General features: G+C 49.1%; 1 protein-coding gene across 2 annotated transcripts in view; it reads left to right on the top strand.

Moving 5' to 3' along the window:
* The first annotated feature begins 69 nt into the window (after nucleotides 1-69).
* ZNRF3 (zinc and ring finger 3) overlaps nucleotides 70-26,302 on the top strand; it is a 73,257-nt gene continuing 47,024 nt past the window's right edge. The window contains exon 1 of one of the 2 annotated variants that reach the window (XM_083476681.1): nucleotides 70-395. In XM_083476681.1, the coding sequence (XP_083332807.1) occupies nucleotides 150-395 (246 nt within the window). In that variant the 5' untranslated portion in view covers nucleotides 70-149. The remainder of the gene's footprint in view (nucleotides 396-26,302) is intronic. The other variant, XM_083476680.1, reaches the window with a different exon arrangement.

Here is a 26,302-nt window from a genome sequence, read left to right as displayed (position 1 = left end):
GAGCCGCCGGCAGGCAGGCGGGCGGTCGGGCGGGCGGTCGGGCCAGCCGCAGCGGGAGCGATGCGTGGCCTCCACCGGGCGCCGCCGCCTCCGCCGCCGCCTCCTGCGCTGCTGCTGCCCGAGGTCGGCGCGGTGGGCCAGGCGGCGCGATGAGGCTTCTCGCGGGGCCGGCGCCTCCCTTCTCCCCGCCGGGGCTGCTGCTGCTTCTGCTGGCGCTGCTGGCGGCGGCCGCGACGAGGATGGCGGCGGCGGCGCTGGCCAAGGAGACGGCCTTCGTGGAGGTGGTGCTCTTCGAGTCCAGCCCCGGCGGCGACTACACCACCTACACCACGGGGCTGCAGGGCCGCTTCTCCCGCGCCGGGGCCACGCTCAGCGCCGAGGGCGAGATCGTGCAGGTGAGCCCGCGGCCGGCCGCGGAAGGGGGCTCCGGGGCAGGCCGCGCGGGGCGAGAGGCGGCCCTCCTCCCGTGGCCTTCCCGCGCGGGGAGGGGCCTCTGAGCATCTGCAGAGTGCCCGGTCCTGGCGGGCGCGGGACTTGGGAAGGGCGCGGAGGCTGCCGGCGGGGCTCCTTGGCCAGCCCTCCGGGGCGTCGGCCCCGCCTGCTCGCCCTGCGACGGAGAAGGGCCGCTGCAGGTTCCTGGCGGTCGGCTGCTGCGCCCCGTCGCCTTGGCCTGCGAGCCTTGCGGGTGGCGGGGGGTACTTGCTAGGTTGGGGGGGGCATCCCAAACCCGCCTCGGAGCAGGGCGAAGAGGAAGGGGCTTTGCTGGGTGGACGGAGGCGCCCCAAGCAAGGTGGCTTTGGCTCTCAGCCTGAATCCCATAAGCGTGCAGCGCCTGCGTGTTTTAATGAAAAGTGCCTCATTCCTCCCGTTAGTTTCTAAACATGCTTTAGTCCTAACCTGCTAAACAGAGGCTTTGTCTCCCAAATCGAAGTGCCCGGCAAGAATTTTTTTGTCCAGGATGCCCTCCCCAAGCCAGTGCCCGCCAGATGTTTTGGACTTTAGCTCCCATCAGCCTCTGTTGGAGGTTGTAGTCCAAACATGTAGAGGGCACCAGCTTCGGGAAGGCTGTTTTACTCAAAAGCGCAACAGCAGCTCAGGTGTCAAAAGCCTACATGTTTCTAACTTTGCGGTTAATGAAGTCCAGCCAGTAGTGGCCCTGTTTTGGAGAGGGGGGAACCTGCCGCCCGGAATCTGGCCAGCCTGCAGAGAAGCATCCCGTCCTCTGCAAGCTGCTGGTGCTGTAGCGAATGCTGCCAAGGGCCTTGTCAAGCAGCTACATAGGACTGAAAGTGTTGTGAGAAACTCGCATCTCTCTTAGCAGCTCTTGAAGGAATTGTGGGCACCTGCTCAGACGCGTCACGCATGTTGGACCTCCGCTGAAGTTTCCTTAGACATAGGAGGCCCTTGTTCAGCCATGTAGCTCTTCCGGCAAGAAAAAGGCAGGGGAAGAAGCATCCATCTCCCAGGGCTGGATCCCAGACTGGCTTTTGCTGTACTAAGGCAGGCATCCCCAAACTCGGCCCTCCCCCTGTTTTGGAACTACAGTTCCCATCATCCCTGACCACTGGTCCTGTTAGCTGTAGTGCCAAAACATATTGAGGGCCAAGTTTGGGGATGCCTGTAACTAAGGGCCCCTCCAGACACTGTTTTATGGTGGGTGTATCTTGCAATGTGTTACTGATGTTAGTGGTGGGTTTATTCTGCTTTCTTAGTTGCTCTGTACTGCTCTGCAGTAATGAAAACCTCCACAGAACAACATGAAGCAGTATTTAGAATTATAAAGCCACCTCAAAGGTCACCCTGTTGATGAAAAAACACACGACTCCTGTCTCTCTGCTTCAAATCCTAACAAATGAGCTTTTTTTGAATTTAGGTTCCCCTGTGGGTGTTCATTTGCATCTTAACTCTTTCTTCCTTTCCTCAGTTTAAGTGTCCCACTCACAGAAGCTGCTGCTATTACTTCTGGGCAGGCCGCTTGGGCACAACAGGTGCTATATCTGTCATTTCCCCACGCCCCCTTGATAGGATTGAGAGTTTCTGAGGGTTGGGAGTGTAGATTGGGGAAAGTTCCTGATCTTGACGTTCAATACAGCTGTGTGAGGATGCATTAGCTGATCTTCATTGAAGTGTAAAAACGGATCAGTACATAACTATGGGCATCAATAATGCAAAGCCTTGTTCTTAACCACTCAGTGTGCAATCCAGTGCATCTGAACTCTGAAGTCAGTCCCATTCAGTTACATTCTAGTTTGAGTGTCCATGTCTAAATAATTCTAGCCAGCTGTGTTGAAGGAGCACAATAAAGGTAAAGGGACCCCTGACCTTTAGGTCCAGTCGTGACCGACTCTGGGGTTGCGGCACTCATCTCACTTTATTGGCTGAGGGAGCCGGCATACAGCTTCCGGGTCATGTGGCCAGCATGACTAAGCCGCTTCTGGCGAACCATAGCAGCACACGGAAACGCCCTTTACCTTCCCACCAGAGCGGTACCTATTTATCTACTTGCACTGGTGTGCTTTTGAACTGCTAGGTTGGCAGGAGCAGGGACCAAGCAACGGGAGCTCACCCCATCGTGAGGATTCGAACCGCTGACCTTCTGATCGGCAAGTCCAAGGCTCTGGTTTAACCCACAGGGCCACCTGCGTCCCTGCCACATTATTGGGGTCTGAATAGGCCATAGCACAAGAAAAGTGGGACAAAAATAAACCAGAACATTTGCAGCAGAGTGGCTGCCTTGAACCTTTTATAGGTGCAGCCAGCTTTGAAAGTGGGGCAGCATATGACTGCCCCAATAGCACAGATAATCATGAATGTGCAATAAAAAGCAATGGAGGAGGGTTGTCTTCCAGGTGGGCCCAAAATCTCATCTTCTCTTCTTGCTGCTGAAGCTTGAGTGAGATGAGTGCAGCTGCCTGCCTGAGGTGTCTTACTCACTCCTGCTGTATGTGTCAAAGGAAACCCTTGACTCTTCCTGGCAGGCAGGCAGGCAGGCAAGTGGCGAGGAAATGATGCTGGGCAGCACAGCTGTGCAAGTGACAAGGAGGCTGGGTGTGGCCCCTGGTTTTGGCAGCTCTTTGGGCTGCATGGAGCGTCTGCTTCCCCCACGGTGTACACTTCTTCCAGTTTTGAGGCTAGGTTCTTGGCGGGGAAGCCTTGGCCATCTGTGAGGGGGGCGGGAGTTCACCTGCTCAGCCTGAATTGCAGCCTGTGGCGTGGTGTGTGAAGCACCTTAGGAGTCCTGGCACAGAGCATGTTGACTGTGCAAGTGGCAGAGTGCAGAATTGCTGCTCTGGGGGGATGTCTGTGCTTCTTGGGTCAGACCAATTACTTCCAGGGTTTGTCATTGGTGTGCCTCAGATGTGGGTTGTGCATATCTGAAGAGGAGGATAAACCATGGCGGCGAAACCTTTATTGCAACTCACAGGTTGATACTTTTGTTTTAGGAATCTGTTTTCAAGCAATTATTTAGAAATGTTGGTGCAACCTCCTTCAATGCTGCCTTAGTTTGCCATTTGCAAGTCTTGATCACAGGCTGCTATGGCAGTATATGAGGATTGTTGCCTGTTGGATGACAGCTGAGGAGCCTCTGATGTGGAAACCTCTGTGCCCTGTTTTTCTGCACACTGATGGTTGGTCCTGCAAAGTCCGGCATAGCACCTCTATGCTCAGTAGCCCTTGAGCAGGAATTTTCCTGTTCCTCTGGGAATCCTGCAGCTTAAGTTTGGCTTACAAGAGCAGTTAAGTGTGAGTGAGGTCTACCAGTATTGACATAAGCATGGTGAAAAAGATGCTCCTGAAGAGCTAGATCCTCTCTTGGGTGCAGAGTTGGGCATTCTGCCACAGGGTGGCTTTGTCAAATGTGATGCCTTACTCAGAGGCCAGTGCTGGAAACAGGGGCTCAGCTGCAGAGTGCTGCCTATGTTTCTAGTCCTGCAGCAGACGTTGGAGCTGGCTGGACTTGATGCTTTGTTTTGGAGAGAGGGAACCAACTGACTGGCCTACCTGGTTGAGTGGCCTACCTGCGGATGTCTGTGGCTTTGCATGCCAGGATGCCTGTACACTCCAGGTCTTTCTGTCTCACTCTTAACTGGAAAAAGGAAGTGATACTTTGATGTTGGCACTGTTGGTGCTGCATTTCTGATGATCAGCAAATCTATGAGCTGCTCCTCTTGGGACCAGCCATGGCTTGGTCTAGGGGTGGCCCTTACAGCCAGGGCAGCAGAGGAAGAAAGCATAAGGGGGAGATTCTTTACCAGCCTCTTGGTTCATTGAACTGGACTTATAAACTCCCAAAGCTGGCCCATTGCTTTTTTCATCCAGTCCCTCCACCACCATCAGGCAAAAAGAGGAGAGCTGCAGTTTGGGAAGAAGAGGGTGTGATAAATGGTTGAAGAGGGTGAGCTGGTTTGACCACCTGGCCTCCTGAATTGCATTTACGGTACCAGTCTGACCTCAGCGCTTGCCTTTTTGGTTTATCCAGGTTGAAAGGAATAGGCACCTGCGAACTGAACTCTCTCTTCATTTTCATCCTTCTGGACCGTCTAGAGGGGCTGGGAGCTGGGGGCACTTTTATACAGTGGTTCCACTCCTTCCTCCTGGGCCGTGTTCAGAAAATGGTGTTGGGGGATGAGTGTTCAGACCCCTGGGCTCTCACTTGTGGGGTGCCTCAGGGTTCTGTCGTCTCCCCCCTGCTTTTCAACATTTACATGCAGCCGCTGGGAGAGATCATGTGTTCATCAGTATGCGGATGATACCCAGCTCTACCTCTCTTTTAAATCAGAACCAGTGAAGGCGGTGAAGGTCCTGTGTGAGTGTCTGGAAGCGGTTGGAGGATGGATGGCGGCTAACAGATTGAGGTTGAATCCTGACAAGACAGAAGTACTGTTTTTGGGGGACAGGAGGCGGGCAGGTGTGGAGGATTCCCTGGTCCTGAATGGGGTAACTGTGCCCCTGAAGGACCAGGTGCGCAGCCTGGGAGTCATTTTGGACTCACAGCTGTCCATGGAGGCACAGGTCAAATCTGTATCCAGGGCAGCTGTTTACCAGCTCCATCTGGTACGTAGGCTGAGACCCTATCTGCCTGCAGACTGTCTCGCCAGAGTGGTGCATGCTCTGGTTATCTCCCGCTTGGACTACTGCAATGCGCTCTACGTGGGGCTACCTTTGAAGGTGACTCGGAAACTACAACTAATCCAGAATGCGGCAGCTAGACTGGTGACTGGGAGCAGCCGCCGAGACCATATAACACCGGTCTTGAAAGACCTACATTGGCTTCCAGTACATTTCCGAGCACAATTCAAAGTGTTGGTGCTGACATTTAAAGCACTAAACGCCCTCGGTCCAGTATACCTGAAGGAGCGTCTCCACCCCCATCGTTCTGCCCGGACGCCGAGGTCCAGCACCGAGAGCCTTCTGGCGGTTCCCTCATTGCGAGAAGCAAAGCTACAGGGAACCAGGCAGAGGGCCTTCTCGGTAGTGGCGCCTGCCCTGTGGAACGCCCTCCCACCAGATGTCAAAGCGATAAACAACTACCTGACATTCAGAAGACATCTTAAGTTCAGGGAAGTTTTTAACGTGTGATATTTTAGTGTATTTTTGGTTTCTATGGAAGCCGCCCAGAGTGGCTGGGGAGGCCCAGCCAGATGGGCGGGGTATAAATAATAAATTATTATTATTATTATTATTATTATTTATTTTATATTATGTGGCGGCTCTTGAGGTCTGGTGGTGGAACAGATTCTCGGTCTCTGCTTTGCAGTGACACCCATCCCTTGTGTCTCCAGGTGCTCCTTCCCAGGACAGCCAGGCTTCCTGCTTTGATAGGGGTCCTGCAGCGCTGCAGCTATGTGGCTGAGAGGCCATACGGCTGCTGTGGCTGCTTCACATTCTGACTTGGAAGGGGCCTGCTGGAACCTGGAAAATTGCTAGTGCCTCCTCCTCTGCGAAGCCCTGAGGCTGCCTTGAAAGAGTTAAGTTTCTAATAACTTGCGTATAAGCTATTTAATATCCTTATTAAAACTCATCTGCTGGTGGTGAAATTCTTTTTCCACTTTCCTTTTTTCCTTTTGGTGAATGCAGCTTCTTGGGGCGCTGATCCTCTCTCTGCCTCAGATCAGAGGCTCGCATGTTGCAGCCGGCAGTGCTAGAGGCTAGTTCCTATCTGTGTGACAGCATTTTTAATTTAACAGGACCGGCTTTGATCTTGCATATTTATAGGCAGCTTCAGATCACTCCAGCTTGCACTTCTTTATACTGAAACTGAAGTTCTTCCTTTCATCTTGTATCCTTTGTGGACGTGCTGTTTATTTTGGGCACTGTGGAAAATGGGAAGGGGGGGAGGAATAAAATGAGGCAAGAGGCCTCTTGGGAGCTGCAGCCCCCTCCCCTCCCTGCCTGCAAGTGGAACTGTAGTCCTGTGTGAACACCATGTTGCTGGTTAGCCTGATATGAGTTGTACCAACTTCAGTGCTTGAAGCTGGTCCAACATTTTGCTGGCCAATCCCCAAGTCAGAACGACTCAGGGTGAACCCGAAGCAAGGCAGGGGGGCGGAGCGGGTGGGAGGAGGGCTGAGGGTGCTTGTGTGAGGGGAGTTGGATGCCTGAGCATTGGGGGAATCCCGGGGAGGGCCAGCCCTAGCAGCACCACAGGAGAAATGCAGATGGCGCTGGAAACTGCCCCAGCTGAAGGAGGGGGAGGGGGAGAGACATGCCCCCTCCATATGAGTCTCTCTTTAGAAAAGGTATCTAAGAAGTTTAATCAGACTAAACTAATTGCCAAGTCTACAAAGAAAGGCAAGTAAAGGGGAGAGACAGGATTGCTGTTGTTGTTGTTTAGTCGTGTCCGCCTCTTCGTGACCCCCTGGACCAGAGCACGCCAGGCCCTCCTGTCTTCCACTGCCTCCCGCAGTTTGATCAAACTCATGCTGGTAGCTTCGAGAACACTGTCCAACCATCTCGTCCTCTGTTGTCCCCTTCTCCTTGTGCCCTCCATCTTTCCCAACATCAGGGTCTTTTCCAGGGAGTCTTCTCTTCTCATGAGGTGGCCAAAGTATTGGAGCCTCAGCTTCAGGATCTGTCCTTCCAGTGAGCACTCAGGGCTGATTTCCTTAAGAATGGATAGGTTTGATCTTGCAGTCCATGGGACTCTCAAGAGTCTCCTCCAGCACTATAATTCAAAAGCATCAATTCTTCGGCGATCAGCCTTCTTTATGGTCCAGCTCTCACTTCCATACATCACTACTGGGAAAACCATGGCTTTAAGTATACGGACCTTTGTTGGCAAGGTGATATCTCTGCTTTTTAAGATGCTGTCTAGGTTTGTCATTGCTTTTCTCCCAAGAAGCAGGCGTCTAGTGTTCAAAACTCCCTTTGCTCTAGGTGCATTTTGCGACAGGGAATTTCATTAGCGCAAGTAGTTTCTGAGCTCTGGGAGCAGTACTGCACCTAAGATTTCAGATTAAAACTGCAAAGTGGAAGGAAAGGAGGACCTTTTTCTGCTTCTCCACTTCCACCTACTCTCTGAAGACTGGAGAAGAAACCCTCTTTAGAATATTAGGGGGGCGGGCAGGGGAAAGACTAGACCAGGGGTCACCATACTTTTTCAGCAGGGGGCCGGTCCACTGTCCCTCAAACCTTGTGGGGGGCCGGACTATATTTTGGGTGGGCAGAAATGAACAAATTCCTATGCCACACAAATAACCCAGAGATGCATTTTAAATAAAAGGACACATTCTACTCAAGTAAAAACATGCTGATTCCTGGACCGTCCGTGGGCCGGATTTAGAAGGTAATTGGGCCGGATCTAGCCCCCAGGCCTTAGTTTGCCTACCCATGGACTAGACCTGCTTGGCAGGGGGTTGGACTCGATGGCCCTTGTGGTCTCTTCCAACTCTATGATTCTATGATTCTATGACCATGTGAAAAATGAACGTAATATTTTAGCTGCAATTCATTCATTTTCGACTTTGAATTCTTGTTATAAAAAGCCATTCCATTGTTGCACCCATAACCTAGTTTAAGGTGCATTTAGCTCTTAGCTTTCCTATCTCAGTTTCTAACACTGCTTCCTGTGTAGCACCACAAAGTGATTTCACACACAATAAAACAAATATATATATATATATATATATATATATATGCAGGTTTTGGTGTCCTCGGGTGTCTTCCCGTGTAAAAGTTGGGGTGTCTAGGCGACGTTTCGACGAGGTCTCACTCGTCATCTTCAGGCTGGTGCTTTCGGCTTCTTGTTACTGGAACAGAGCGGGATCTCAGTGTTTGAGTTCCTATAAATACTGTAGAGGGGTGTGGTCTACAGTATTTATAGGAACTCAAACACTGAGATCCCGCTCTGTTCCAGTAACAAGAAGCCGAAAGCACCAGCCTGAAGATGACGAGTGAGACCTCGTCGAAACGTCGCCTAGACACCCCAACTTTTACACGGGAAGACACCCGAGGACACCAAAACCTGCATTCCTGTACCCGTGAAAATCTACGAAAACATATATATATATATATATATATATGCAGGTTTTGGTGTCCTCGGGTGTCTTCCCGTGTAAAAGTTGGGGTGTCTAGGCGACGTTTCGACGAGGTCTCACTCGTCATCTTCAGGCTGGTGCTTTCGGCTTCTTGTTACTGGAACAGAGCGGGATCTCAGTGTTTGAGTTCCTATAAATACTGTAGAGGGGTGTGGTGTATTGCCTCAAAAGTTCTGGGCAGAGGGGAAGTTCCCAGGCTAGTGTTCTTTTCTTCTTTTGTTCCTTAATTACTTGAGGGATATCTTGAGTGATTTCTTGAGTGATATTCTGAGTACCACTTAGGTGGGTCATTAGGTGTGGATTAGTTGCTTAATTAATTTAGCAACTAATCCACACCTAATGACCCACCTAAGTGGTACTCAGAATATCACTCAAGAAATCACTCAAGATATCCCTCAAGTAATTAAGGAACAAAAGAAGAAAAGAACACTAGCCTGGGAACTTCCCCTCTGCCCAGAACTTTTGAGGCAATACACCACACCCCTCTACAGTATTTATAGGAACTCAAACACTGAGATCCCGCTCTGTTCCAGTAACAAGAAGCCGAAAGCACCAGCCTGAAGATGACGAGTGAGACCTCGTCGAAACGTCGCCTAGACACCCCAACTTTTACACGGGAAGACACCCGAGGACACCAAAACCTGCATTCCTGTACCCGTGAAAATCTACGAAAACATATATATATATATATATATATATATATTTGCTTTCGTAGATTTTCACGGGTACAGGAATGCAGGTTTTGGTGTCTTCGGGTGTCTTCCCGTGTAAGAGTTGGGGTGTCTAGGCGACGTTTCGACGAGGTCTCACTCGTCATCTTCAGGCTGGTGCTTTCGGCTTCTTGTTACTGGAACAGAGCAGGATCTCAGTGTTTGAGTTCCTATAAATACTGTTGAGGGGGTGTGGTGTATAGCCTCCAACGTTCTGGGCAGAGAGGAAGTTCCTCAAGATATCCCTCAAGTAATTAAGGAACAAAAGAAGAAAAGGCACACTAACCTGGGAACTTCCTCTCTGCCCAGAACGTTGGAGGCTATACACCACACCCCCTCAACAGTATTTATAGGAACTCAAACACTGAGATCCTGCTCTGTTCCAGTAACAAGAAGCCGAAAGCACCAGCCTGAAGATGACGAGTGAGACCTCGTCGAAACGTCGCCTAGACACCCCAACTCTTACACGGGAAGACACCCGAAGACACCAAAACCTGCATATATATATATATATATATATATATATATATATATATATATATATAGTTAGATATATAAAAAACAGTTAGAACCATTTCAATGCCAATAGCAGGTGGGATAGAAATCTCCACTTGGAAGGTTTCAACAGGCACCAATCAGGCGATGGAGATGGTGTCTGCCTGATTTGTAATGGGAGGGAATTCCAAAGCATGGGTGCCACCACACTAGGGGCCCCGTGATGATGTACAGCAGAAGGGAGCTTCTGAGGAGATGGTCTCTGCAGGAATTCCTTGGCATGAGACCATCTTTCACTGTATTGTAGGACTTTTCCCACCAGTACTCTAGCACCTTCAACTTAGCCCAGCAGCTAATTGGCAGCCAGCACAATTCTTTCAGTTGACCAGCTGCATTTTGCACTAGACCACAGAGTGCATTGCAGTAATCCAACCTGCAGGTCACCAGTGCATAGACAACTGTGTTTAATTAGGTTTTCCCAGTCTAGAAATGACCCTATCCATCTTGCCACCTGAAGCTGGTCCTAGCCACTGAGTGAGGTCACCTGTGTCTCTAATGATGTACATGGATCCAGGGGTATGCACAGACTGTGGATCTCGTCTTTCAGGGGGTGTATGACTCCAAACAAAGCAGGCAATTGACCCATCATCTAGACTCTGGAACCTGCAGCACCTCCATATTGCAGGATTCAGAGCTAGCTTCTTCGCCTTCATTAGGTCCAGGCACTGTGGGATTTTCTTCTGCAAAATGTGGCACCGGCACCTACTTAGAGAGAATTAGCTTTATCTTCCATGAATTTGTTTATCAGTGTTTTACTAGCCATGATTGCTGTATCCTATCTCCAGCATATCAGAGGCGGTGTGGCTCTCAATACTTGTTGCTGGAAGAGGGTGCTGTTGTGATCAGGCTCTGTTTGTAGGATTCTCAGAGGTATTTGTTTGGCCACTAGAGAGCAGGAAGTTGGACCAGGTGAATGTTTAGCCTGGTCCAGCAGCCAGGCTCTCATGGAGGTATTGGCAGTCCTGATGCTGGGCTGGGGTGGTGGTGGTACATAGCCCTCCTTACCTGCAGAAGGTGACCTCCCTTTCCTCAGCCAGCTGCTGCTGCTGCTGCTCCAGCTCCAGGAGGGGCAATTTCCCCTTTTACTTTATTTTATTTACAGTCTTTTCCACTCTTCAGTCAGCAGGTTCTCAGAGCAACCCATGTTTGACTAATTTACAAAAAAATACACTGAAACTCTTTCAGGCTGATAGATCTAAAAGTCCTGGGCAAATCAAAAGATCTTGACCACCAGGTGGTGTAGCATGAGAGGAGCTTCACAGGGGACAGAGCCCAAAGATTGGTGGGCCCCTTCTCTAGTTCCCCTCTGCCCTGCTTCTGATCTGAGAGAGACTTGGAAAAGGCCTTGGAGGCTGATCTTGATGCTCAGGGAAGTAGAGAAGGTCATTCTATAAGGGCACAAGTGTGTTCTACTGGTGCAGTGGAAAATAATTGTAATTCTAAGAAATTAGAAGGTAGCAGTGAAAGAGAGTGGACCTTCCCCAGAGGTGAAGCACGGGAGATAGAAAAGTGAGCTTTTGCATTAGCAATCCTGTCCAGATTAGTCCTCCACACCAGGTAAGACAGTTGTGCTAAACTCACCTGTAATGGGTTCATAATTCACCTTGTAATTCAGCAGCCTTGATGTGCTCTAAAACAGCACTGACAAGTAGGAGGAAGGGCAATGATGAGGAAAACTCAGGACAGCTTGGCTTGGCAGGAATGTTGCCTGGATTCTCCATAATGTGTGAGCAAGTTGTATCAGTAACAGGGGCGGGGAAGGAGGGCTATTGTGGCAGGCTCATTTTGAGTTCTTGTGGAATAACCATGGTATGGGCAGCCAGGAATAAACACTGCAGTTAAAAACAGAGCATATCGCACATAACCACTTTTAATTTCCTGCTTTCCCTGACATCTGAAGCCAAATGCCACTTCTGGAACAGCCAAGCTGTTTCTGAGCAGAGAGCACTTCAAAATGCGTGTAACTGGGAGTTGCATTGAGGCTACTGAGAATTGCATGGAGAGTGAGGCCAGAGTGTCTGGTTGTGGAGGGAGTGGGCAGGAGGACCAGGGACCAGGAAAAGGCATTGGGGCTGGATGGGTGGGGGCGGTATTAGGTTAGCGTGTGGAATGTTATAGCAGAACATTAAGCCACAGCTGTGTATGGAAATCAGGCACAACACGAATAGCCTGTGGACAACTCAAGGACATGGAAATTCCCTTGCCTTGCCTTTGCAGAAAAGGTGGCAAAGAGGCAGACAACGCTCTTCCCACCATAGGTGTGCTGTGCTGTGGTCTTGGGTGGTTCAGCGGCCACCACTCCAGATCACCCACTTGTTCCATTCTTGTTCCGAGGATGGTACAGTGGGACCTGGTCATGCAACGGTGGCAGATGCAGGCGTTGGCAGTGGCGTAGCGTGGGGGGTGCAGGGGGGGCCGGCCCCACCGGGCGCAACATCTGGGGGTTAGGGTTAGGGGGCGCAAATCCATGGGTTAGGGGGCACAAATTACTTGCCTTGCCCCGGGTGCTGACAACCCACGCTACACCACTGGGCGTTGGGGACTGTCCTTGGATACTGCAGATGCCTTACTGAGAGCTTTGTGGGTGACTCCCCCTTCCTTCCTTCTTTCTCTCTCTCTATCCCCACAACTCTCTCTGTTCCCTAAGGGCATTGAAGATGCCTTTCAGGACTGCAAGTGGTCTTGTCGAGGCTTCTGAGAGCTGCTTTCGGTCCTAATCCAAATCAGAGTGCCTGAACCTGAGTCAAGGGTTTGTGATGCTAAGGAAATATTTGCTCTCCTCCTAACTGGCTGCTGGTGACTTATGAGTGGGCACACTTCTAGTAAACAGATCCTTGGCTCCCAGTTTAGCCAGCATTGGGTTGCGCTGCCTGGGAAGCTGAAGCATCCTTTATAGTAGAGTTTCATTACTGCTCTGATGATACAATTTGGAATTTGATCATTGTAAGTTGACTCCCAGAAGAAATGAGCCCTGCAGCAGCAGCAGCAGCAGTCTTGGCTGCCAGTTGCAGAGTCTTGGATATGTGTCAGATGTCTCCTAAAAAGACAGACCCCTGGCCCAGATTGATGGGTGTTGTGCTGAGAGATGCCCCTTATCCTGAGCCAAGGAGGGGAAGGACAGGGGTGGTCAGGGCATTCCCTTTCCTACTGACACTTTCTCTGCTGCAAGACAGAGAAGGGCAGCTACTGAGGACAGATCAAGCATGTCCTGACAGGCAGGTGACCCTCCAAAAGCCACAGAGTTCAAGATCCCTGGTCCTGGGTAGGAATGCAGCACTTGCACACATCATTTTCTCTCTGGGGGAGTGCAACAAGCTTCTTCTTTCCTTAGCTGCCCACCTCCTCCTCTCTTCTGGGAGCTTTCACACATGACCCATTTTTTGTCTAAGTTGTGGGGGGAAAGAACAAGTTGGACAGCTGTGGGTGAAGGTCGTGTACAACTCCATTTGAAGCCATGTACTGAAGTTGATTCCTAAGATGTGTACTCACAAATATGTGATATGGTGCCTGTATTCCCCTCCCCTTACACCCTACACCAATTAAGCTGTGTGTGTGAAGCCATCCTAATCAGAGAAGGCTAGGGAGACCCTCTTGCTATGTCATGATGTCACCTCCTTGAAGAACCCAGAGCTCTATGACCATCCTCCCCTTTTTGTATGCCACTAAGGTGCACCCAGGAGAAATTCTGTGAGCAGTGCCAGTGCTCTGGGGGCACTGCCCTAGGCACACTGGTTGAGCCCCTGCTGAGCAAAAGGGTGGTGAGGGCTGGAGGGGCAGCTGCCTTCTGTATGGGTTGCCTCACCTATATGTTGCACTGACAGTCTGAGGACTAAAAGAAGCAGGACTCTGATCCACTTTGGAAAGAAAGGTGTAGAAGAAAGCACATGTGTAGTTGAAAGAGGGGCCCTTGCAAAACGGGGGTGGGCTGTTCCATGGCTGCCACCAGTATCTGTGCAGGAGCAGGAAAGAATGCAAGAAGAGAAGACAATTGGCATGTACTGGCTGTGCCTGGCCCTCCTGCTTTGGAGGAGGCTGTCAATACTGGGTGCTATTTGGAACAGCCAGTCCCTGCTAAGCTGGCCCCCGTGCATGCGAAGTAGAAAGCATGTGATTCCGGGTAATAGGGAGGGAGTTGTTATGTATTTGTTGCATTAGTATTCTGCAACCTTCTGCTTGATGTCTCCTTCCCTGCCCTTGGGTTGTGTGAACAGGCTCCTCTTATATCCCTGGACTTGGGAGCACACTCTTAACTCCCGGGAGGCTTCTGTGTCTTTGGAATGCGAGCCCCTTCCTCTGGGTGGGGTCCTGGAGGGGTCTGCCTCTCTTGACTTGGCCTCAGACATTTCCCTTTCCCCAGAGACTCCACACCTGCTTTTGGTGTACTCTGATGAAAGCATCTCTTCAAGCCACGTCTGCCATGGCTGATTAAGTGCACACATTCTTTAAACCAATCAACTTAATCTGCTCTGCATATGAGTTAAAGCACTAGTTCTGAATTAAAGCACAACATTTCTTGGTTTGGAAATGATTCTTGGGGCACCATCCTAGCAGAGGCTGCTAGCCACCAGCAGGGACAGTTTTGCTGCCTAGTGGATTAAAAAAATGGTTTTAATTGATTGGCTTGATTAATGAACTACTGCAAACCCTTTGTCTTATTTGATTGCGCAATTACTTCTGAGGCTGCGTACAGGATTAGACTGATGCGGCCTGGAAGCTGAAGGCACTGGCGGCAGGTTCAGTTGGCCTCTTTCTCCTGAGTGGTGAATGAGAGAGGGTGCCCTCTGTGTTGCAGGGGAACTGCAGTCCAGCAGCACTAGAAGAGGCCACAGGCCTCCCTGCCCTGGCGGATTCTGAGGGAATCAAGGAGAACCAGAAAGAGCAAGGCTGAAGGGTCAGGAGGAGAGGAGCAGCAGCAGGGGCCAGCAGAGCAGGTGGAGGGAGGGGGACGAGGCTGGAGGCCACCAGAGGGTGGCTGTTGGGGCAGCTGTCACCACTTCAGAAAAATGGTTAGCCACCTTGAGCTTCTTGAAGAAAAAGGTGGGATATAAACACAATGTACAAATTAATAAAAACTAAGCATCCCTCTCCTCTCTGCATGTCCCTTTCCTCCTACCAGATAAGGTGTGGAAAGAGGTTAAGTTGTTCCTTTCTTCTTCTCCATCTGCCAAGGCCCCAGTGACTAAAGCAAGACTTCCTTCTGAGTAAACTTCTTGCAATTCCATGCTGTCCATAAACAGGCTGGTAACTTATGCAACCTTGTTGGCAATGTTGTGGCAGGAGCCCCCCCAGCCCTGCCTCCAACAAACCATTTTTCTGAAGAGGTGATAGCTGCCCCCTTGGTTCATTAAATCCCCACATCATCCCCATCAGATGGGTTTGACTGAGGCTGTGACTGAACCATGGTCACCCATTGAACTTCATAGGGCCTTCTGGGGATTTGAACCCTGATCTCCTCCATATCCTAGACCGACCCTTGAGCCACGACACCACACTGGCTCTCCAGTGGTTAGCCCAGCCTTTGTTCTTGAAATGCCCACTTTTTGACCACAGCTAGAGGGATCTCCCTCTGTACTGCTCCTGCTGCTGCTGTGCTGCAGCCTTCCTTTTCCTTTTGGGTTCTTGCTTCTCCCAGGCTCCCTTTGTTCTGGACGGAAGAGTGATTGTCATTTTCTGCTGCTGGCTCCTTTTGGAGGGCAGCTCTTGCATCTGCAGGTGTACCTTGCTCACCTGCCTCCCCTCCTGCCTTGCCTTCTCCCCCTTGACCCCTCCAATCAAGGGGCCTTGGTCCTCGTGCATGGCAGGTGCTGTTTTTGTTTTGCCCTGGGGGGAGGCCATGACCACCCCTGTGACTGCGTTGCTGAGTGGGAGAGAAGCCTTGGCAGCTAGCCCCGATTCTGGTCACCCAGATCTATCTATTCCTCTCATCCACATGGAGCTCTCTGTCACATGTGGAGGCCAGGCAAACATTTAAATGCAAAGCTGTCTTATAGTTCCTATCCCTTCCCAACACTTCCCTCAGTCAAGGCAGCCATAGCTCTAGAGAGCCCATTTCCCCAGCTGCACCTTGGCACATCTTTGCTAAGACACAAAGATAAATACTCCTGGCCTGGCAGTTCCCCTTTGGGCTGAGGGAGCCAAATCCTGCCTTTTCCTTCTCTCCATTCTGAGGAAGAATTGGATTAGCTAAGAGCTGACCGCAAGCCCCCCCCTTGAAACAGCCGGGAGGGAGGGAAATGGGTGACTCAGCTGTTGGAAGGAAGGGGTGGGGGTCTCCTTTGCAGGGTAGCAGCTGAGAAACTGCAGGGCCTTCTGCATGCAGCCCCTTCCATGGGACCTGTCTGGGGTGGTAGGGCCAGTGCAAGCCTTCCTTTCCACTTTTTGAGAGGGCTTGGATTAGTGACACCAGAGTGGATCTGAGGGGCATTTTCCATTGAAGTGGCAAATTGCTAAGGTCCTTTGAACCTCCAGCCTGTGAGGAAGCTATTTATAGCTGCCTACTGGCATTGCTAGAGGAACGGAGGACTCTGCCTTAGTCACTGAGCTGGCTTTCTGAAGCACAAGGTGGAGCTGCCTGGAGGTCTGGTGGTGCTGCTGGGCAGTCCTGGCTGCCTTGCTCTCCCCAAGTTTGTCAGCCACATCAAAGATGGCTCCCTGCTCCTCCCCCAGCTGCCTTCCCTCTTCTTGTTGCTGGTTGGCTCTCAGTGATAGTGGAAGATGCTAGCTGCTAAAGAGTTAATTTCCTGCGCTTTGCAAGCAGCTGGCCAGTTTACACTCCTTGCTGGGCTGCACAAAAATACTTCTCCTTTGAAGTCTTGGGAGCGAGCAGCGGCTGAGGGGAAAACCTGGACTGGGAGCTGACTTGACTTGGGCTGGGTGCAGCAGTTCTGCTGCTTGGCTCTTCTCTCTGGCCAGAACGGGATGTAGGATATGAGCTGGGACTTTCAAAGGGGCAGGTTGGGGCTGTTCTCGTTTCCCTTCGTAAGTGAGCATCTCCACTGAAGGAAAACAAACTAGTGATTGCCAGTTCAATGTCTCCTGGTGCTTCTGAGCCGTCTCTCATAGGAGGATGCGGCTTACAAGGCCTTGCGGGAAGGGTCCGTGATCCATTTTCTCCTGGTGGGTGATAGATCTGGAGGGTTTTCTGATGACTGGAAAGTTTCCAGCTGAATCTGCCATGTGTAGCAAAAACTTGAGTGAGTGCAAAAGAAGTTGTTGGTCTTCGCCATTTGTGCCTCCCAGGGTTCTCACCACAGCCGTAGAGCAAGCCTTAGGGTTGAGAAGCGTTGCCAGGGGAATTTGAGTTCTCCCTCTGTCCAGGCTTCTTTTCAGTTGGGTGTCTGTACCTGGCATTGGGCACACAGGGCAGAGTAGGGGTTCTGCTGATGTATTGCCCACCTCACTGCCTAGCAGCTTCCCTGCTTGAGCTGATAGAGATGGGACTGAGCTGTTGCCAGTGCTATAAACTTAGATATATAAGCTAATCACTGAATGGCACCTTAAACTTAGGTTACAGTCACCATAACAGACTGTCTACAGTGGTACCTCGGGTTAAGAACTTAATTCGTTCTGGAGGTCCGTTCTTAACCTGAAACTGTTCTTAACCTGAGGTACCACTTTAGCTAATGGGGCCTCCTGCTGCCCTCACGCCTCCGGAGCACAATTTCTGTTCTCATCCTGAAGCAAAGTTCTTAACCGAGGTACTATTTCTGGGTTAGCGGAGTCTGTAACTTGAAGCGTCTGTAACCCAAGGTACCACTGTAGATAGCTTTTTTCTTTTGCCTGACTGGATTTTCTTATTCTTATTATTTGTTTCATTTCTATACGGCTTTATATTTTAAAGAAAAAAATCTCAAAGCAGTTTACAAGAAGAAGAAGAAGAAGAAGAAGAAGAAGAAGAAGAGGAGGAGTTTGGATTTGATATCCCGCCTTTCACTCCCTTTAAGGAGTCTCAAAGCGGCTAACATTCTCCTTTCCCTTCCTCCCCCACAACAAACACTCTGAGAGACTTCAGAGAAGTGTGACTAGCCCAAGGTCACCCAGCAGCTGCATGTGGAGGAGCGGAGACGCGAACCCGGTTCCCCAGATTACGAGACTACCGCTCTTAACCACTGCACCACACTGGCTCTCTATCAACACATTAAAACATCAAATAAAACAATCCAGAATTAAACAGTGACAAGACATCTCCACAGATCAGCAGGCTGGCTGGTTGGCATGCAGCGGCACCTTTCGATTGGGACCTGCAGCAGCAGAAACCTCTGCTGTGTGCCAGCCAGATAGTGGAGATGGTGATCTGCAAACCTGGTGACAAGACATCTTCACTTAATCACAATTGGACTGTGCACCTGGTGCCTTGAGGAATTTCGGATTCTGACTGGTGCTGAGGTCCCCCAAGCTTTCAGACCTGGAGGATTTCTCATTCACGCTGAGGCCACCAGCTCTGGGATGGCTCAGGACTGTGGGACTGTCACAACATGTTACTGGCTCTCTGCATCGGCTTGGAGGCATTTTGCCCCTGGTTTTCTCAATGGGGCAAGAAGGAAGATGCGATCTGAAGGTGTGAGGATCTTAGCACCATTCCCTTGTCATGGTCAGGTCACTACTTCTTAAGGGTTAAGCTTACAACAACTGTTCTCTGCAGAGGCAGGGGAAGCCCTGGACTTCAGGTGGCTCTGTGGGATTTTCCAGCTGGTAGGACTGATTCTCTCATTGAATCCCTGGCTGATTGAGGGAATGCAGAAAGGACCCAGGCAGTTGCTGCCTGTACTCTTGAGTGCCCCTTCCCACTGGGCGCATCTTGGGCGGCGCTGCAATTGCTGCAGTAAAACAACTCAGGTGGCAGCTAGAAAGCTAGTGGAGGCAAGCTGCAGGTGGAGCAGCCGAGTTCTGGGTGGGCTCATTTTGATAAGTGCCTCCTCAGTGATGGTGATGAGGAAGAGTTGCTTCTCTGCTGCCATTGCTTCCCCTCTGGAGTCATGTGGGATGTTTTACTTACTGGCCTCCAAAAGACTAGTATCCTTGGCGATCTGCTGCAACTTGATTGCAAGGTGTTTGGAGGATAGAGTTGCTTGTAACGGCAGGGACCCTGATGCTGCTGTTGTAGCAGGTCACCCTCACGGGGTGTCCAGAGTATTGCCTGGTCCAGTGTTAGGTAAAGGTAAAGGTACCCCTGACCATTAGGTCCATTCGCAGACGACTCTGGGGTGGTGCACTTGTCTCACTCTATAGGCCGAGGGAGCCGGCGTTTGTCCGCAGACAGCTTCCGGGGCCTGTGGCCAGCATGACTAAGCCACTTCTGGCGAACCAGAGCAGCGCATGGAAACACTGTTTACCTTCCCGCTGGAGCGGTACCTATTTATCTACTTGCACTTTGACGCGCTTTCGAACTGCTAGGTTGGCAGGAGCAGGGACCGAGCAACGGGAGCTCACCCCGTCACGGGGATTCGAACCGCTGACCTTCTGATCGGCAAGCCCCAGGCTCTGTGGTTTAGACCACAGCGCCACTTGCATCTGTGTTACTGGGCAAGTTTCAGTGAGTGTGGCTTGAGGATGTGGACAGGTTTAAGTGGCCACTTGCATTCTTCCCCTCCTGGCCTCTCAAATTAAGCGTGGAGGGAAAAGCCAAGAGGACTGGGGAGGTGCTGGTGGTGATCTTAATTTAAATACTGCTTACATGCCAAAATGACTTCTCAGTAGCTTACAACCATAAAATTGACCCATAATTACAATACACAATAACATTAAAACACCATTACTTAAAACAAACAATTATAAAGCATAACAATTAAAACACTTAATGAACAGTTAAAACAATAAAATCACCAATTCAGTTCAGAGGAATGCTCACCCAAACAGGTGTGTCTTCAGGAGCTGGTGGAATGACAGCACTGATGGGCCCTCTTGCATTTCAGCAGGGAGGGTGCTGCATAGCACTGGTAGTGCCAGTGAAAAAGCCCACCTCCTAGTTGCCACAAGCCAATAATCACCAGGCTGTGACAGTCGAGTGGGGTATAAATTTTATGAAATAAGAGGCAGCCAGCGCCAGTCCCTCAGCTTTGGCGTGATATGTGCCTGATAAGTGCCATCACCCACCACTCTCCTTAGTGCCTCACTGTGAGAGGAGGCGATTCTGGGCCACCTGGAAGTGGCAGCATTGACGCCACTTTGAAGACAGGTTGATGGGCCTTGGAATACCTTCTTTCCGCTGATCCAAGGTTGCAGGGAGCCCCTTGTCAAGTCTCTGCAGAAGGGAAAGCAGTTTGTATTCAAAGTGCTTCCGGCACTTCAAAGGCAAACTGCTTTTACAGACTCATAGAATCGTAGAATTGGAAGGGATCATCTAGTGCAACCCCTTCAATGCTGGGATCTCAACTGAAGCATCCTTGTTCCTTTTTTGTATCTTGAATCCATTGGTATGGATCCTACCCTTCTTTCTGGGGAAAGAAAGAAAAAGCTCATTTTAAAAAGGTATTGAGAGGCAGCAGAGGAGGAGCGTGGCCTCCCCAATGCAGCAATCACCCCCAGCCCTCATCCGCATGGCCAGGTATTGTCCATTGACACCCGGAGGGCATCACATTAGCTGCCTCTGTTTAAATGATGGGGGTGGGGTAGCCAGCAGCTGTGGGGCCCTCCATATTTTGTTGTAGTGCCCTTTCCATCAGCCCCAGCTAACATGGATAAAGGCCGGTGTGTGTGTGTGTGATTATTAATTGCACTTGTTCATCACATCATGCAGGAAAGAAGGTCTCAAAGTGGCTTAACAACAGGATAAAATGCGAACAAAATCAATTAAAAGGCAGATAAAAGGAAAAGAACAAAGTACAACACAAAAAAATCCTAAAATGGACTGGAGGTGTTTCTCCTCCCGTTCTCTTAGCGCCAGCGATGGCAATTTTATTATTGAGTCTCAGTTGCCATACATGGCGACAAGACTTTTCAAAGGGCTCACTTTCTGACAATCCCCAGTCACAAAACGTCTGTGGCTAATTTTGAACGCTGCCCAAGGGTGTGGTCACCAATGCTGATGCATGGAGTGCTGTGCCAGGATGTTGGTCTTCATCAGGCTGGTGGAAAGGCCCAGCTCCAAGCAGGATTAGGCAAAACTGTTGATAGGCCTCTGTAGAGTTTCCTCTAAGTGCGCTGTCTAGGCTGCATCACCTGCAAATAACATCTTGCGGATAAGAACCCACCACACTTTTGTCTTGGATTGGAGATGCACCAGGTTGAACAGAACCTGTCACTCCTTGAATGGAGCCTTCAGTCAAGCTGAGAGTTGGGGCCAGAACACAACCCTGTTTTACATAGCTCTTTATAGGGAAGGTGTCCAGGGATAGACTCTCCTACTGGATGGAGGTGATGTTCTTGTATCTTTCAGTCCCTATTAATGGCCTCTTTGCCCCATTCTTTACTACCTCCTAGACCTAACGGTCAGGGGTACCTTTACCCAAGTACTGCAGACCCCCTGTTTTTCAAAAGCTAAGCCATGGACCCTCTTGTTGTTATTGGCACCCAGCTGTCTCTGGAGACAGCAAAGGAGTGCATCTTTGGGGGTGAAATCAAACTGTTGGAAGGTTACAGTGCCTGCTGTGGCTGTAGAGACTGATAAGGGAAAGATGTTTTGTTGCAGCTGGGGCAGACGAAGGCGTCTGGTTGTGCTGATGCAGATCTTCTCCCAAAAAGTATCTCTTATTTTGATCCTGCATGCATTGCTCTACACTAGACTGTTTCATTGCAGTAATGCAGCCAGCACTGTGGTTGGCCATTGTTCTCTGTGGTGGCAGCCACCAGGCGAGGGGCGCCTGGCTCCATTATCCTCTGATTTCAGGCTGCACACAGAGTCTTTTTGGCCGATTATTCCAGTATTTGGTGGTGCCGGAAGATCACCCTGGTTTTATTGGTTTTCATGTTGTTTTATATATTCTCCCCTGGCGAAAGGAAAGCAGTGAGGCTTCTTAGGGAGCTGAATGGTGCCTTGCTCAGCTTTTCTCCAGAGGCGTCCTATAAAATGCAGTGGTGGCATGTCAGTGTACTGCACATTATGTTTGTTTATGCATTTGAAAGTATATATTAACTGCTAATATATAAAACTGCTAATATATAAAATATATTAATATATAAAAGTTAATAGTATATATTAACTGCTAATATATAAAATCTTTAAATGGTAGTTTATTGTGTAGTTGCACGAGTAGTTCTAGTTTGGGGATTCTAAAGGAAGCAAAATGGGTCTAAGAGAAAGGAGGTCTCCGTGAAGGTGTAGCAGTAGTAGTAGTTGTTGTTGTTGTCCTCCCCCCCCCCCCCGAGGGGCTTTGTGCAGAGAGGTGTTATCCTTGCACAAGGTCCTGAGAAGTGTTCCCTATCCTCAGGCGGCAGCAGCAGTAGGGTTAGAAGTCTTCCCAGGGCATGGAAGTGCCATCTCCCCAATGAAGCCAGAAGGTGGTGCCACCCTGGGGTGACCTCCCAAGGCTCACTATCGTCTGGCATATCTCTGAGGGGTCTTTCTGTGGGTACTTTAAATAAGGGTGTTCTGATGCCACTGTTAATGGTACATAAACGTACTTAAAATATTTTTATCCCACTCATCAGCTAAAAAAAGGGACTCCCAAAACAGTTAACAACATTCAGTGATATTATAGTTGTTGCCTTCTTGGCTGACACAAAAGGAATTGTGGCTGTGGGAGGGGAAGCCAACTTAGGCATGATTCCTTTTTTTTGTTAAATGATATTTATTAAGTTTTCAAAGGAAAAAAGTTACATAAGTAAAAAATTTAGACGAAAAGACAACAATAAAAATAAAAAGAAAAAAGGAAAAAAAAGAAAAATACAAAATACAGAAAAAAGATAAAAAAACATTTAAAAAAGAAAAAAAAACACATCAATATTTCCATATCATATATTCATATCCTTGCTTCCCTGACCTCCTCACACCTCCCTTTTTTGTATTCCAGTTCAGTTAGTTAATTCAGCAGTTTCTTTCCCTCTATTTTTATCTTAATCCTTTAACTTAATATAATATAACTTTAAGTTCTCACCTGTTATTAATCCATTTTTCATACACCTTTAAAACATTACTGCTTAAACCACTTAACTTTATTCTGACATCATTCTAACATTCATTAATTTTGCAATATTTCTGTAAATAGTCTTTAAATTTCTTCCAATCTTCTTCCACCAACTCTTCTCCCTGGTCTCGGATTCTGCCAGTCATTTCCGCCAGTTCCATGTAGTCCATCACCTTCATCTGCCATTCTTCCAGGGTGGGTAGATCTTGCGTCTTCCAATACTTTGCAATAAGTATTCTTGCTGCTGTTGTGGCATACATAAAGAAAGTTCTGTACTTCTTTGGCACCATTTGGCCGACCATGCCCAGGAGAAAGGCCTCTGGTTTCTTCAGAAAGGTATATTTAAATACCCTTTTCAGTTCATTATAAATCATCTCCCAGAAAGCCTTAATCCTTGGGCACGTCCACCAAAGGTGAAAGAATGTACCTTCAGTTTCCTTACATTTGCAACATTTATTATCGGGCAAATGGTAGATTTTTGCAAGCTTGACTGGTGTCATGTACCACCTGTATATCATTTTCATAATATTCTCTCTTAAGGCATTGCATGCCGTAAACTTCATACCTGTGGTCCATAACTGTTCCCAGTCAGCCATCATTATGTTATGTCCAACATCTTGTGCCCATTTAATCATAGCAGATTTCACCGTTTCATCCTGTGTATTCCATTTCAACAGCAAGTTATACATCTTTGACAAAATCTTAGTTTTGGGTTCTAACAGTTCTGTTTCTAATTTTGATTTTTCCACCTGGAAGCCAATTTTCTTGTCCAAATTATATGCCTCCATTAGGCATGATTCCTTGGTTGCAAAATTCATGTGCTGACCAACTGGATTTGGAGTTGCGACATGTCCCCCCACCTGCCCCAGCCAGCCAGCCAGCCAATCTGGGGAGATGTCTTGTCACTGTTTAATTCTGGATTGTTTTATCTGGTTGGTTTAATGATGGTAAACTGCTTTGAGATTTTTTTCCTTTAAAATATAAAGTGGTATAGAAATGAAATTAACCAACACAACAAATCTGCCGAGCCCCCCCAAAGGCTCCTAAACAGTCTGTTGCAGTGACCACAACCTAGATTTAAGGTGCCATTTGGTGATTAGCTTATATACCTCAGTTTCTAACACTGTCTGCAATTTACAAAATACTACTCCACAACACTACAGGCCCCATTATAACAATCAAAGACCAATGGGAACATGACATAGGATACGAAATAAACTCAACCCAGTGGTCAAAACGTTGCTCCAAGCCAGTGTTCGAAACCTCTCAGGCATGTTTTGCGACTGGTGTGGGTCCAATTGGGACCACATGGAGATCTCTGGATGCCAGGTTGGTGACTGAGATCTCCATCTGGCTAGCTCCTCCAGCTTTCTTGAGCAGTAAGAAGAACAGCTTATTTATTGCATTTATACCCCACCTTTTTCTCCAAGGAGGACATGGCTTACCGGCCTCCTTAGTTAATCCCTACAGTGACCCTGTGAGGTACTTTAAGAGGCTGTGACTGGCCCAAGGTCACCCAGTGAGCTTCATGACTGAGTATGGATTTGAACCCTCAACTCCCAGGTCCCAGTCCAACACTTTAACCACTACACCACACTGACTTCATAAAGTACTTCTGCTATAAGTAGGTAAAACAATATGGGGAAAGCAAAATGTCACTTAGGAAAGGATCTGGAATATTTTCCTTGAAGTTTGAATTTATTGATTTTCTAGATTGTTTCATTTGATGTTAATCATCATCATCATCATCATTCCCCCCACCAGGGCAGGGGACTGGCACCTAGACATTATGTTGTTGTCACCATAACCTAGATTTAAGATGCCATTTGTTGATTAGCATACATATCTGAGTTTCTTTAAACCCTTTAGATCTGTCTCAACCAAAAGAAGGGAACTCACTCTGAAACTTATCTATAGCTGGTGATGATACATCCAGGAACTTCACCTAGGTGCTGCTGAGGTAGCTCCTCCATGGGCACATTCTTCCACCTGTGGTGGGAATGCCCCCAAATTCAATCCTTTTGAATATCAGTCTCACAAGAAATCAGCAAAATAACAAAACTGGTAATAGAAGCAACTCCAGAACTGGCTCTACTAAATATATCCCAAGGCAATAATGTGCACTCCCATGACAAAAAACTCATAAGCTGCTTACTCTGCTAGAGCATCATAACTAGACCCTGGAGAACAGTTGCTGCCAGGCAGCTGCCTTGCCCAACTGGGTGCTCTTCATGACCACCTCCTAGCAGACCCAATAGGCAGCATTGCCAGTGGTCACAGATGATGATGGGAGTTGTACTTCAATAGCATCTGGAGGGCACAAGGTTGGGGAAGGCCACTGTAGACAGTACTGAGCCAGCTGAAGCAGTGGTCTGACTTTGTGTGCGGTTCAACTTTTATGTGTGAGCAAATAGTGGTTTTTTGGGTTTTTTAAAAAATAAAGAGCAGGTTATAAAAAGATGATGGGATGAGGTTAGCCCCCTCGATGCAGCCCAGGGCCATTCGGCACCTGCTCCTGCAAGTTCATTGTTGTTGCTGTGAAGGGGAGCACTGACACTTAGGTTTGGGGCCAACTTAACCACTGAGGGGCAGGCAGATTCCCAGCATCTGTGCCGGCTGTGCAGATGTGGCCAGGGGTTGGCAGGCAGGAAGCCATGTTCGGCTTCTTGGACCTAGATTGGGGCGGGTGGACTTGTGCGCAGAACTGCACCCTTGTGCACATGTGCCTCTTGTTCTGCTCCTGCTCCTCCAGTTGATCTAGCAAAACCTCAGCTAGGCAGGAATGGGTGCTGCTGCGTTGCCCTAAACTGTGCAGGCAAAGCAGATGCTATCAGCTCCTCCGGCCCTGGAGCAATGAAATGGAAAGATCAAAGCGCAGAGCAGCAGCACACAGAGGCTCTTCAAAGCCTGAGTAAGGCAGAACTGATATAAAAAACCAGAAGGCTCTTGGCTGATGTAATCATAGCCTGTGAGACAGGTTTCAAAGCTTTTTTAAGAGAGAGAGAAAAACAAAGGCACCCCTTGTTTGCTCAGAGAGGTGAAGCGTGTATGGTGGAGGCAGGGAAAGAGTACCTGTTTGGCTGCGGAGCTGGTGGCTGAGCCTCGTAGGAAGGTTGAGAAGTTTCCTCAAGCCTGGTGTAGAAGGAAGCAGGCAGCCTTGTTTTCTTTCATTGTTTAGAATGGAGGTTTAGAAGAAGATGCTGTGATTATTAAGACCCAGCATGGGTTTCTCAAAAACAAGTCATGCCAGACTATTTCTTTGATAATGCTACGAGCTTGGTGGATCGGGGAATGCTCATCATACTGGAAAGATGGACAAGTTGTTGTGCCACAGGGTTAACCCTGGGCCTGGTGTTGTTTAGCATCTTTATAAATGACTTGGACAAAGGGACACTCAGCAAATTTGCAGATGACACCAAATGGAGAGGGATAGCTAAAG

This window comes from Podarcis liolepis (assembly GCF_965112155.1).
Source record: "Podarcis liolepis genome assembly, chromosome: 15".
NCBI classification, from domain to species: domain Eukaryota; kingdom Metazoa; phylum Chordata; class Lepidosauria; order Squamata; family Lacertidae; genus Podarcis; species Podarcis liolepis.
The sequence above is the reverse complement of the archived record's forward strand: the minus strand, read 5'-3'. Positions and strand labels throughout refer to the sequence as shown.